The sequence below is a fragment of the Dromaius novaehollandiae genome, chromosome 2, assembly GCF_036370855.1.
Source record: "Dromaius novaehollandiae isolate bDroNov1 chromosome 2, bDroNov1.hap1, whole genome shotgun sequence".
Taxonomy (NCBI): Eukaryota; Metazoa; Chordata; class Aves; order Casuariiformes; family Dromaiidae; genus Dromaius; species Dromaius novaehollandiae.
In genome coordinates, this window is record NC_088099.1 from 140,600,331 (window position 1) to 140,614,323 (window position 13,993).

Below are 13,993 nucleotides of genomic sequence, written 5' to 3' on the forward strand. Positions count from 1 at the left end.
TCAGCCTCACTGCTGGCTGGCCCTGGGAACATGGAGCTACAGCAGCCTTGTCTCTATCAGACTACTGGATTAGGCAAGTCCTGACATCATTCCAGTATCATTCCCAAGCTTGAGATAAAAGAAGCAAAAAAATTAAGAAGATCTCAACAGCTCTATAATGAGGAATTTATCAGGAAAAAGGAGCTCAAGATCTAATTCTCTTCCTCTGAGCCCTTATGTAGAAAGCCAAATAATATTCTTTCTTCTTCATCTCCTAGATTACCAATAAATTACTACTGACTCTCAGGAATCAACACTCAAAGCTAACAAAGAAAATAAGCACTGATTTGCCTTCAGTTTTGACCATGACTCAGATTTGCTCAGATACAAGCTCTCTAGTGAGCTTGACCCTCAAACATTCTCTTTTCCATCCCGATGATTGTGTTCCTCAGTTCATATGTTTTTTAAAAGTTTCATCATAGCTTTGTTTACCAAGTAGCTTGGGAGTCCTCTTAGAGCTATATGACGTAGCTGAAAAACTGAAAAATTAATGTGTTAAAAATGTTGCTTATGAACTATAGTAGCGTACTGGATATAGTAGGATGCTCGTGATTTAGTCCTTTGGATTGTCCTCTTTTCAAGTTAGAGTAGATGGTATTTTCCTGATAGCTATGGCATAGTACCTTACTCTACTTCCTCCAAGACAATGAGAAAGTTCTGCTCAATAAAATACTATAACTGCAGGTTTTTGCTTACTGAAGGAAATAACCTAGTGATATTCTTTAAAAGCAGTAGTGACATAACTGCAGAATGTAAATAGCTAGACAGAGCTTAAGAAACCTGAAAAGCCTAAAGGCTTAAATACTCTGAAATGTGGTTTATGTAATTTTTTGGTAGTAGTTAATGTTAAAGTAGAGACCTGCTACAGGTCAATCAGAGTTAAATAAAAAGCTCACCTTCTTAAATGAACAACGTAAAAACATAGCAAGAAACTGATGCACCCCAAAACCATCAGATTAAGGCAGGCACCAGGTTAAAAGGGAGGGAGGCCAGAACTCTCAGAGCCTCTATAGAATTGGTGTGGCTGCATTAAAACTAGAGAAAGTAAAGCAGCCTGCACTGTTAGAAACTCTAGAATCTGTAACTGATTGCTGTACTATGCAGTGTGGAAACTAAACAGTAAATGTTTGTGGGTTTTGAGTTTTTTTTGAGACAAGCGTCTCAAGAGTCCTATGTGTATTTTGAAGCCCTAGGATGCAGGAGGATTTTGTACATTGAGGAGGTTGCAAGGATAGTAACAGCCATTTCTGATGGAGAAAACAACAAAAAAAAACTTCTTGAAATTCTCAGGCCGAAGATGCCTTTTCCCCTGTCCTCGTGAGGAAACCCTCGCATGATATTCCTAGCTTTCCCCCCTCTCCCTGCAGCTGTTAATGTTAGGGGCATGCTAGAGGAAGAGACAAGAATGTGCTTGAAATGTGCCCGAGTTCTTGTCACTGCCAACACGTGAGTTTATATTCATGATGTGTACTTCATTTAAAGCCTTAGCTTCTGGACCCAGATAGTACTTTGAGACTCAGCTTTTTGCAATATGCACTGCTAGTTCTTATGGTGTCAGGGAAATGCTTGAACATGTGATCTGAGTGTACCAAAAGCTCTGTGGTCATGAGACAAATGAAAAGAATTCCCTCCCAGCTGCAATGCCATAGGCAATCAAAAAGGAGCTGCTGCAGAGGGGAGAGTATCAGTATCTCTTTTCAAAATGCTCCTTTTATGCAAGATGATGATGAAAGCAACTGTTTTGACACATTGCTATAGTTTGATGCTGGATACCACTGACTGATAGAGTCCATGTGTCTATGAAATTAATTTGTAATTTGCAGTCTGTCTTTAAGCAACAGGGAGAAAAAAATCTTGAAGTCCTTTTCAGTTGAAATTTTATCAAAGTCAAGGGGAGATTTGTCTGAATAAGAACTGAATAAAAGCAGGATTTGGAGTAATGAAGAGAGACATGAGCATTCCTTCCCCCCCACCATTTTTTTTTTTCTCTAATGCCTTTAAAGTTTAGAGGCACTTTAAAGTGCCTCTAAAAACCATAATTCTTCATTTCTGGTATATTTTTTTTTCCATGGATTCCAATCCATACACTAAACGGTAAAGCAATACTAGCAATGCTCACAAGAAGGAGATTGAGATTAAATACAACCTAATTATAGTTAGGTATTTTAAATCTTTCATTAGTTTATGCTGCTTTTCTTCATGGTTTGTATGATGCAACTTTTCAAATAGAAAAGGCTCCCTGAAAAAATTAGTCATTGTATTCATAAGATTTTCGAGGAAGAGTAGTTGGTTGCTTTGCAACCAAGAATTTTCATAGGAAGATACTTGAAACTATACAGAGTATAACAAAGCACAAAATAGAACATATTCAGAGCATAAATTACAAAGTATGAAGCAATCTTTTGTTAGATTAAACTATAATTTTTATCCCCAATTGCCTTTTTTAAAAGAAAACATATTTCTAACATGTTGTATTTATTAAATCCTATACTATACATTATTATACGTATTATATACTATACATACAGATGTACAACTAATAGTGTATGGGTCCTGAAAAGAACTGGCTTTTATCAATTCTTATATTTGATTAGAGTAGTTTATACATTTGAAAAGTCATGGTACTGTGCTATATTTTACATAAGAATACAGTATATTTTTAATTCAAAGTCATTGCTGCTTGCCTTGTTTCTTGTAGGGCATATATAGCTCAGTGATTATAGCCCTCCCTCTTCAAATTGGTGCTGAAATTCTCATTTTAGTGTGTTTGTTCTTGTGATAAGGCAAGCTGTCACTAGGGAATTAAGAAGGGTCTTTGGAAAAAATATGTCGGTACTTAATAGCAGTTAAATTTATTCTGCACTTTGGATATGTTAGTGCCCTGATGTTGGATCTAAGAGGAAGTGATAGAAAAAATGAGATCTCTGACCAATGTTAGCAGATAGGGTTTTAGGGGGGGAAAAAAAAAGAGGGTGGGAAATGTTATCTGAAAAGTAATGTAGACTTACTATTTGAAATCATCTAATCTCACTTTGTTATTACAGTGGAGACAAAGACACATCCAAGGTGAGGAATGATGGTTGGGAAAAGAGATGAACATAAGAGCCTTTAGAAAAAAAGGTTGGGCCCCTTCACCCTCCAATTCTTGTAGAAGAATAAAGGAAGGAAATGGTGTCTGATAGGCCCTGATGACAATTAATAGCAAAACCTGAGCAAAGCGCAGACAGCTTTTTAGAAAATAATCCATTTGTAAACGTTTAAGTGGTCTCCTATTATAGAAAATCTTAAGATTTTAGTTATTTTTCAGACTTACTCTGTACTATTCTTTGTGATGTTTTAACAAATATTAGCTTGGAGGTTAGGTGGCTTCCAGCTAATGTGTCTTTGATGGATGGATAGCCACAGAACTCCTAAAATTGCTGCTTCTGATGCCTGCTTTTCATAAAAACAGAATGAAGCTGGCAAAAGAAAGCTCCAAAATTACTGAAGGTGAGGTAGCTGTAGTATGGCCAGCATAGAAATCTGAGGGAGGCAGCTTTTGGGCAGAACTCCAAAAGCTGAAAAGGCACATTGAGAACTAGGGAAGGTGGTGGCTTTCTGGCTTCCTGACAGAGGCGCTTCCCCCTGTCTTACTCCATGCAGAAGGGAAAGAAAGGACTTTCTGATTTTTTTTCCTTTTGTAAATCACTAGCATTGCTTGGCTTTAATCATCAGTGCAAATCAATCTTCAGATTATCTGCATACTGTCTAATTGCTCAGGTTAAAACATAACAAGATCACACAGCCTCCTAGGAAACCAAATTTCCTTTGAAGGTGTCTTTTTTTGAGGCAAAGAGAATGTTTCAGGAGCATCTTGTTGTTTTGCCAGAAACTATGTTGAATCCTTTGTGGAGACTTCAGGGGGGTGCCAAAGTCTGGGAAGGACAAAAAGGAGAAGACACTGTGTGTTAGTTTATGTATCAGAAGCAGTTGAAATGAAAATATTTTTTAAATAAGGAGCCGATATAGTTTTGCAGAGTCCTTTCACTAATTACCCAGAATGTTGTATTTGAAACACAATGCAGCACTTGTGCTGATGGGATCCCTACCTAGTAAGGGGAGTGCGATTAATGGCAGAAGTGTACGTGTATAAGGAACAGGCACATACAAAGAATGAATCCTGAATCTCCAGAAAAATCCACAAGGTTGCAAGCAAAAATTAATCCTGTGTGAACAGATTTGTCCATGGAGATAAAGGTAAGAAAGTGAAAGTTAAGATTTACTAGAAGAAAGATTAGTTATTTGAGAAATGAAATGTTATTGCCAGAATTAATATTCCAAATGCTAATGTGAATACTAAATGCTAGGTTTGATTTGTACAGTGGCTGTAGAATGAGACTCTAATGTATTGTTGACAATGATGATGACACACATGGTTGAGCTGATATCAGATATCCATGTGCAAGTATGGGCATGACTTTCCCTGTTAAAGGTGAGGTTGTTTGGCTATTATTCTAGCTAACAGAATGGACTGGGGAGAAGCTCTTCCAAATCAAGGGCCACTGATGTTCAGGTACTGGATCAAAGTAATAGCATTCACTAATGCAGGACAGATACGTGGGTTCAAGCTGAAGGAACTCAAAAAGCAGAGCAGAGACAGTGTAAGCAAAAGGTTGTTGTGGCATGGTGTATATACACACTTGAATACAATATGAAAGATAGGAAAAATGTCCAGGCTATAAGCAACAATACGAACAGTATGTAAAGCATCCAATTTGCCTCTGCTACAGCAGCCTCAAGAGGAAGAAAATGCTGCCTGTGTTGACTGGGGATGTTAGGAATTGCAGTGAGGATGAATGACGTGATTAGCCTGGCCATAGTCTCTCAAGAGAGAGATGTTGCAGGTGGCAGCTGTCAGCCATCCAGCTGGTATTTTTGCAGTGAATGCTATTAGAAGAGTGACCAATTCAATTCCACCTGGATTATGGAGCCATTTGCAGGGTAATCCCCACAGTCATGAAGAACAGCAGTATTTGACTGGGAATGCTGGCTATGTACACTGAGAAATTTCTGAGGCCAGGAGCAAACACGGGCTATTGACAAAATATGTATCTTAAGAAATAAGACCTGTTAGAAGTAGAAGAAAAACAATATCACCTGCCTGGTGGGCAGTGAGGCTGGACAAAAGTAATCACAGGTAACATGAGAATTTTTGAGAAAGGAAGAAAAACAGAATTATGGGATGCATATGGTAAACTTTGCACTCTTAATGAGAAGTGTGGTGAGGAAATGGAAAATACTTTTGCGAAGAGTGGCAAGCCCTGATTCAAACAACAGCACTGAGCTGCACTACATTGTATCATGTGGTTTCACACCAAATAGGAAGTTGTGCAGTCCTGTCTCCTCCTGTGATCTGAAAAAGCAATGGGAAGATAGACAGCAATAAAGGCAGGCAGAAGACTGACGCCAAAGGCAAAACAGACTCAGTTTGCCTTGGCAATAATATAATAACATTCCTGTAAAACCATGCAAGGCACAGAATATGAACAGCTGTATCTAAGGCTCTGCTTTCTATTAAATAGCCCCCCATCCCAGCCTAACGGCAAAACAGTGCAAGACCTGTTGAAAGAACACCATTCTAAAATGACAACTGTATTGCAAGGAAAGACCTTTGGATCAGAGGCCCCTAGCCTGGTGTGAGCACATCTAGCTGTCAGTAGTCACATCAGAAAATCTCAAATTCAATAGGAAAAGCAACAGTGGAGCAGAAATCCCCTAGTCATGGTGGGCTGTGATTTTTGATCTTGATTTCAATGAACAACTTCAATTTTGTTTCGGATTTAAACTTTTTATTCTTCTTTTACAGGAAGGCTCATTCTTGGTAGCTGGTAATTATTAAACCAATCTGACTAGGATGGTATTTACACAAAAGCTAATAAATCTTTTGCTAGCCAGGAAGATAAACTCTATTTAGTCTAGTTGGCCACAGCTGCATTCGATGGGACTGGTAGGCCTAGATTCATAAATGCATTCGGGCCTCTAGTGTTCATTTATTTATTCTTGAATATTTATAGTTATTTGGATACTTAAATTTATGTTTTAATGTTCAAAAATGGTGCATGATGAATCTTGTTTTACTAAATCATTATGATTTGATCTGTGCCAAGCTCTGTTTAGATTAAGATCCGATTTCAAATAACAATGCACACAATTAGACCATTCAAATTGTTAAAAGATGTTGGAGTCTTCATGAAAACTGAGTAGTGTTTAAACTTTTCTGTGTATGCAGCATTAGATGTAGCTGTAGCCTTATGGTAAATGATTACCTCCTGCCCCCAAAAAAGGAAGAGTTTCGTTTTATGAGTCTTCTTACATAGCATCTTCCCCCCCCCCCCCCCAAATCTGTTGTTGGTTCATCTCTCATATATTTCTTATCTTTTATGTAGCATTATTATAACAATGCAGATATCTCTTGTGGTGCTAGTGATATACTGAGCAAATATTATGCTACTTTGGTAGATTTTTAGATGTGTCTTCAGCAACAAAATAGGGCAACTTGACAAAGTGCCCAAGGAATTCTTTTTTGCAATATTTTAGATAAAGTGTTTGGCCTTATGAACCACTGCAGAAAATGCTTTTGAGGTCATTTTGTCACATATGCCCTTCTAGATTATGCTATTTAAATGTTATTGCTGAATGTGGTCATATTTCCAAAAATATATTGGTATTTGTGGATACAGAGTAGTTTACATTCTTAAGAATAAAAAAAAAATCCTACCAGGCACCTCTCTTCATCTTTAGATGCCTAAAATAGTACTTTGAAAATCTAGCTTTCTAACTTTATTTGGAGTACCTGAAAATCTGAAGTTTCACAACTGCATGTTTTAGCAGCTTTTCCCATCGTTATTCCAATCAAGGAAAAAATAATGATCACTGAGTAATACATGTCAAATGACTCAGTGCAGAATTTGTTGTAATAGACAAATCTATTCTGTGATAATGATATTTTGTTCCACTGGGAAGAGTATTTCGTACTCCGAGTGGATGAGTAAGTATCTGCAGGTCCTTTCATTCCACTTAGAACAGCATTGCATTGTGTCCTTTAAACAATAACATCTCTGTATACAAACAAATATTGAACATAGTATTAACACATTTTGAATGACTGCCTATGACAGTGATACCAGTCGTCTTTGTGTTCTTGCAGAGAGTGTGGATGTATAGATGCACATAGATGTATGCAATCCCTGATGTCTCAGTAAGTCTCACTTCACCCTACCTTCATAGGTGCGAGTCTGATAAAATTTGTAGCTGAAGAATGAAATTAGGAGTCTGAAAACTTTAGAGAACATTGGCTACTTAAATAATCAATCTATGCTCTGGCTAGTAGCACTGTATAATTGTAATGATTTCTGTAACCCCACAAGTTTCTCTTGAGAGGAGGTGATAGCCTGAATGAGGATGGCATAGAGCTTTTAAAACCAATAAGGGTATAAGAGAACTGTGGACTGGTAAATATGTATATTCAGGCTCTTATTTCAGTCATTTGAATTTGCTAAAGAAAGAATTAGCTGTGGAACCTAATCTTAAGGATCAAGAGGAAGTTTTATCCACACAACCTCCCTCCCCCAATTGTTTATTAGCAAAATAATCCTGTAGCTGTTGTTTTTATTCCAAAATTTTACACAGTTTGGCAGTTAATCTGGAAAAGTGTGTTTATTATACTTATTCTGCATGAAGAGTGTGTATTTCTTTATCATAAAGTGGGCTTTTGTTTACTTGCATGCCATCTACCTGTGATCACCTAAAAAGTTCAACCTATTTACCTAAGCAGTCACTAAAATATTTACCCCAGGGAAATCTGCCAGTCCTTGTCTGACATTGTTATCTTTTATGCTATATGTGTGGCTGGGGCAAAGAAGGAAAGGCAAGAGGTGCTAATTCAGCCCCCTGACCTTAGGATCATGATGGTCCTTCAATGGGATGGGTATACATTATCACCTCTGCTTTATCTTGAATAATGAGTTGTCATTTATTACAGTCTACTTAGCCACATCTGAAAATCATCAGATGTCTCATTATTTGCTACACTTGGCAGAGATAGATCCTCAGCTGGTGAACCTATGGTAGAATCATTCAAGTACATGAAAGATTGTCCCAGTAATGTTCTCATGGAACATCAAGGCATGCAGCACAGAAGGATGATGAGAATAAAATAGCAATTCCATCAATACATTTTAACAGTAGAAGCAATGTGGATAGATCCCACTCTTTTGGTTTCCATTTAAAAGCTCTTTTTAGCTTTTGAAAGAGTGTAAAATACCAAATGAAAGAGGTATCACAGAAGACTCTAAACCACAAAGTCTTCCCTATATGCCATCTTATTCTTGAATACTGCATAACGTGGATGGGAGATTTTGCACTATTAAGCACTGCATGAGTGAAGTGGAAGTCTGTAAGAAAATGGAACCTCAAGTTATGCCAGTGGGAAAGTTAGTTACATAAGTAAACGTCTACAAATATAGGGGGGGGAAAAAAGCCATTTATTTTGCAAGAAACTAAGGTCAACTGTGCCTAACAGGAAAACATGGTTAGTCCTATGCTTCAGCTGCCACCAGATCTGCCCGTGGCATTTCTGGTGCCACATTACATAAGGACTAGCAATGAATATAATCTTGTACCATCCATTGAACTTACCCAGCTCCTGCCCATCAGGATATGACGTAGTCGTCCTGGGACACAGAATGCTTTTGGGATTCTGGTGTGGGTTTGTGGCCTTGCTCTTTGGAGCACTCCTAATTTTATCAGTTTTCTCTTATGCAGAAAATAACTTTCCAGCACATTTTCCTGGAATATGAATGTGGAACTCCTAGCTAATTATTTCCATAATTATTTAGATCAAGGAGAGATTCAATGTGAGGATCAGAATGTCCCACAACAGCCAACACCACCTAGTACTGGTCACCATTTAATGAAGATTAGATGGATGTGGCAGATCCCATAAAGCCTCTAGACAATTTGTTCCAGGCACTACAGATACTTACCCCAAATGGAAATGTTAAGAAAAACACACTACCTAATTACTCTGAGGACTTGCAGGCCACTGGCAAAACAGCTGCGGATCAAGCTTGGGGATAAGTGTTATGTGTGTCCTATTGAAATTTTTAACGCTCTGAGTAATGGTGCCCCTATGTTACAGATGGAGGAAAGAAGGCAGGAGACTAACTTGATTACAACTGTAGGAGGAACTGGTCTCAAAGCCAGAGCTAGAGTACAGAAAACTTTGTTCTCAGCTGACTGAAGCTCACAGTATCTTCTGCTGTTGTGCCAGTACTTGTCAAGTCCAGAGCAGAAATCCCTAAACTTCAGTTTACTCATCCAGCACCATCAGTGGCAGCAGCAGCACCAGTAACTCCTGGCTCTGCGCCTGCTGGCATGGGTGTGCAGGAGGGCATGCTCGGCAGTTCAGACAGCTCACATGTTGCTGAGTTGGAGGGCCTCTGTGCTGCTAGTTGTATCTAGGTCACGGTTACAGAGCGGCAGCTTAAATTATTTGCTTCTGGTTGGTTAGAAGAGGAACTAGAGCTGGTGAAGGCAGCAGCCTTGGAGAAAATGCAGAAGGTGAGTGCGTGGATAAGATGCTGGGATGGGGTCTGAGTTTAATTTCCATTTTACCACAGGCTTCCTTTGGGCAGATGCTGTCCTAAATCTTTTAAGATTTTTAAATACATACCCACCTTGAAGTTAATGACTTAGACATCTTGAGGCTTTAGGACATCCTTGTCTTCCCATATTTATAAAATGGCATTTCATGAGGATAAATAATAATAATAAAAAAATCTGATTTGCCTGTAAAATATCTTAAATGGCTTGTGCCAGCCCTAATTTGACCAAGAATGGTGTCTGCAACACCAATGAATAAAAGGATCTTCACTCTCATGGATTTTAAAAGCCAAAAGTGAAGCACCCTGAGAGATAAGTAATGGCTTTCTGTGTGGATATCCTCCCACAGAGAAAGCTAACAAATCTTAATTAAATAATGGGAAAGACAAATTGATAAATGTGCTGATAAATACATACTGATAAGTATGAGGCCAAAGTTTCACTCAGTTTAATAAAACTACCAGTCATACATTCCTGGGTAGTTAATGGTTGGTCTGTGATAAATTCATGGTCTGCAAAGTAGAAATACAGTGATAATTATAAAGTCTCTTAGCAGTATATATGTTGTTATGTTTCTCAAAGCAGTGCACTGGGTCATACATTGTTTTATTTTTCCCTAGCAATAATTTGTTAACTGGTTTCCTTCTTCTCCCAATGGGCTTTAAAATACAGTATCCAACATTTTTCTCTAGATTCCTATCCCGGTAGCTCAGGGTGTTGGCTCTAGCAACAGTACAGTAAAGAGACTTGCTCTCACAGAAGTTAATTTTAGTATTTTCCTTTCAAGGAAATGTCATGGAATTTGTTCAGGTTACTTATATGGTCCTCCCAACTACATTTCAAGCTGATAAAGAAATGCCAAACAGTAGTTGAATACTATGTGCTTCAATCAAATCTTACATCTGTTTTATTCACTTGAAACACCATTGACTTCAATTAAATTACTCCTGATACAAATCAGAGTGCAGTAACCCCCTGAATCTGCATTTAATGAAGCCAGTGATTAGATCTTTCTCAAATGGGTATTCTCTCTGCCTTTTTTTGTTGTGCGGTGAGCTGGGAACCAGTTTCACCAGGCAGGATGTGGTTGCACAGTAGCTCCAGCAGAGTCGAGGCAAGGCTGCTGTGGTTCTGCGCTCCCTCTGCTGTAATGCGTGTGGAAGGGGCAACGATGGGCCAATTGATAGAGCTGGTAAAATCAGAGTAGCTTCCAGGTGTGTATTTAACTGTGAAAAAAAGATTTAAATTTTCTGGGAGAGGTGCTTGTACTTGGGATTTGTATACCCATTCAATAATTAAGTTTTACTCGTACAGTCTACATGACTTCCTGATTTGTAGGAACTAGATTAAATTAGTTCTTTGCCTATAGATATCTGAAGGGGGGAAAAATAAGCAAAGGTGGTAAGACTTGTGGTTTGCATCCCTCTCTTTCACTGCTGGATTTTGATGGGAGCAGACATGATTATAAAGCAAAATAGTTGCATTTAATACATACTCTTTTCAAAAGGAGTCTCCAGGTTTCTCAAAATGATTCTTGAACTTTTTTCCTGCTTGAAACAAAAGTATCAGAAAATGTGGAAAAGGAGCAAATAGTTTATGATTAGCTTAACAACTGTGTGTGTTTTTTAATAGGAATTAACTAGATTTCTTGGAACTATGTGGCAAATTAGGAATAAGTATTTTGGTTCTATGTGAATTGCTCCTTATAGGAGACGCAGAAATGGTGCTGTGAGGATGAAGGCCCTGCTGGAATACTGTCCCTTTCTGCTTCAGTGCTTGTGTGGTGCCATGTCAGGGGCACTGTCTGTTTACAGATATGTGTTGGGGTCTGCTAGATGTGTATGTTTGTGTGTGAGAGTGACTTTTATAGGAGGATGTGCTGCGCTCTTGAGCAAAGGCAGCAGCCACAGATGCTACTTGACCTGATGCCACCCTGTGCAGCCCCGGGGGGCTGGAAGTGGTTGGCACTAGCAAGCCCCTCGCACTTCTGCTGGGGTGCTTGTGGAGAGCCCAGTCCTCACGGAGGCTGTGGGGCAGCCCCAGTTCTGCCGCGGCCAAGCACAGAGTATTTGGGTTTGGGGCATGGGGATCCCCAGACTCCTGCGTGGTAACTGGAAGAGTCAAAGGCTGAATCACGTGCGCCCTAAATCTGACCTGGTTTTTGTAATTCGATAGGTGCCTCATCCCCTCTCTGTATGCAGAGGATGATTTTGAGGGATGGGCTTTTGAAACCTGGTATGTTCTCAGTACTTGTTGCAGTGCAGATCAGTTGGCTGGTTTTACCGCAGTGCTGTGGAGTCCAGGCTCGAGATTTTTACAGTGAGACAGGAACAGCTGTAGGTCTGTCCTATCTAAGCCGTACCACGTGGACCAGAGCAAAACATCCCCACAGTTTGGGATAAGCTAGGACCTAAAACTAATTGGTCAGCTCTTGCTTGGGCTGCTGCTGCATGTTATTTTTTCTCTCTCCCAAAGCAGTTCAGAGGACTTTGCATGCAGCTTCTCTTGGCAGGAGCAGTGCAGCCGCATGCTACCTTTCGGAGGTCAGAAGATGCGTGGGGGGAGGAGAGAAAGCGGAGGAGAGCGGGGCACCATCAGAAGCCCCCTGCAAGCCTGGGGGCTCCTGGAGGTCAGAGGCTGGACCGAGGGGGTGGCTTGGAGGAGCACTGTGGGGTCCTGTGGCCACTCGCGAGCGGCGGGAGGAGGAGGAGAGGGAGAGCTGGGGGCTGCCGAGGGGCCCTCCCCGGCTTGCAAGGGACCCTCCGCCCCAGGGTGCCGCGAGAAATGCGCCTGCCGCTCGCCCTCTGCTCTGAGCACCTGCGGATGGCACTTATTCAACCGAAGCAGCTTACTGTTGGGTTTTTGGAGGGGTGGGCTGCTCAGATGGCGAGCGCTGCAGGACGGAGTTGTGTGTCAAGTGTACGACAATGCGGGCAGCCCTGAGCTGCGTGGCTGCCACTTGCCTGCAAGGGGCTTCTTCACTGCACTGACCCTCCCTCTGCTCTCGGCTGGCTGGCGGCAGCTCTGCAGATGCTCCTGTTGTGCAGGTGTCAGGTGGCTTTCATCGCTGTATCGGTGCTAAGACTTCTTATTTCTATGATACAGATAGGAGGCTAGATGGAGAAAAAAAAATAGCTAGCTGTCAGAAAGATTTTCTGTTGCGTATCTTTTCTGTTTGTGGATTGTTTTGTTCCTTGTTGCCACATTGTCGTGTTTGCAATGTCAGTTCTAGGACTTGGGGAATTATGGCAAAATCTTGGTTTGAATTTAAGCAAGCTACTATCCTAATGCCAAAAGCTTGAAAACGTGATTTCCTACTGCAGCTGAATGTTAAGCAAAGAATAAAAATCCAGAATTTACTCTCTTAAAATCTCATGGTCTATAAGACATTAAGTTCAGCCTGGGGGCTGCACTGTGTGAGTTTAATGCTCGGGATGTTGGTAGAAGGGCCAATTTAATTGATTCTTCTTGCACTGTCTTTGTATATTTTTTCAAGTGTATTACAGCCTGTGATAGCTTAGAGAATTTTTTCTCTGACTTTCTGAGCATTCGTTAGCAAACTTGAGATTTGATTAGTGAAGGTGAAGGGAGATGGATTTATTCTTCATTTCTTCGGCCACTCATAAACTGAGTATGCTTTGGCCTGAAACAGAACATGTTTCATATCTATTGAACAAATTTCAGTTGCAAGTTTGCAACTTGCTTTTTGTGAACAGCAAATCTAAATTCAGTTCAGAGGACTTCTGATGAAAAGAAAGTTAAATACCAGGAAAAGTAGGTCTGTTCTGATATGATAACTGCTGTTGGTATCTGTCTGCAATCCAGCTTGAGGTTTTTTTCCTTTGCAGTCAGAAAATGCAAAATTTTTAAATTGGGGCACAGTGTAGCACTTCATATCCTGTGAGATTTGCCCTTTGTGGCTTATAGAGATATCTCTGCTAGCTTTGCATTGAAACAAGTTGTTGCTGCCCTGTACACGGCCAGAAGATGTTAGACATGCTCTGTACACCAAGACTGTTTAATGGTGCTATTACTAAATAACTTTGAACTAGTTTGATTCCCATATATTCCAGAAGTAATGGGACATTGGGAGAATATGGCAAATCCAAACCATATTTTAGTTGTAGTAAGGTTGGTGTCATCAAAGTGTTTGCATCCTTGGAACAAGGCAGGATTGGGAGGGAAGGTAATATATATTTTTCTAGACCATCTGATAAAGACAAAGGCCAGCAAAGTGTGATTGCTAGCAACTGTGTCTCACTTGGATTTTGCTTCAACTTGTTATGTGGTAAAGGGATCATGTAACTTTTTC

General features: G+C 40.0%; 1 protein-coding gene across 1 annotated transcript in view; it reads left to right on the forward strand.

The window, feature by feature from the left end:
• Positions 1 to 9,551: 9,551 nt before the first annotated feature.
• The window catches only part of LOC112994956 (opsin-5-like), a 63,741-nt gene continuing 59,299 nt past the window's right edge, over positions 9,552 to 13,993 (forward strand). Inside the window, exon 1 of the mRNA XM_064507613.1 lies at positions 9,552 to 9,639. Coding sequence (XP_064363683.1) covers positions 9,631 to 9,639 — 9 coding nt within the window. The 5' untranslated portion in view covers positions 9,552 to 9,630. The remainder of the gene's footprint in view (positions 9,640 to 13,993) is intronic.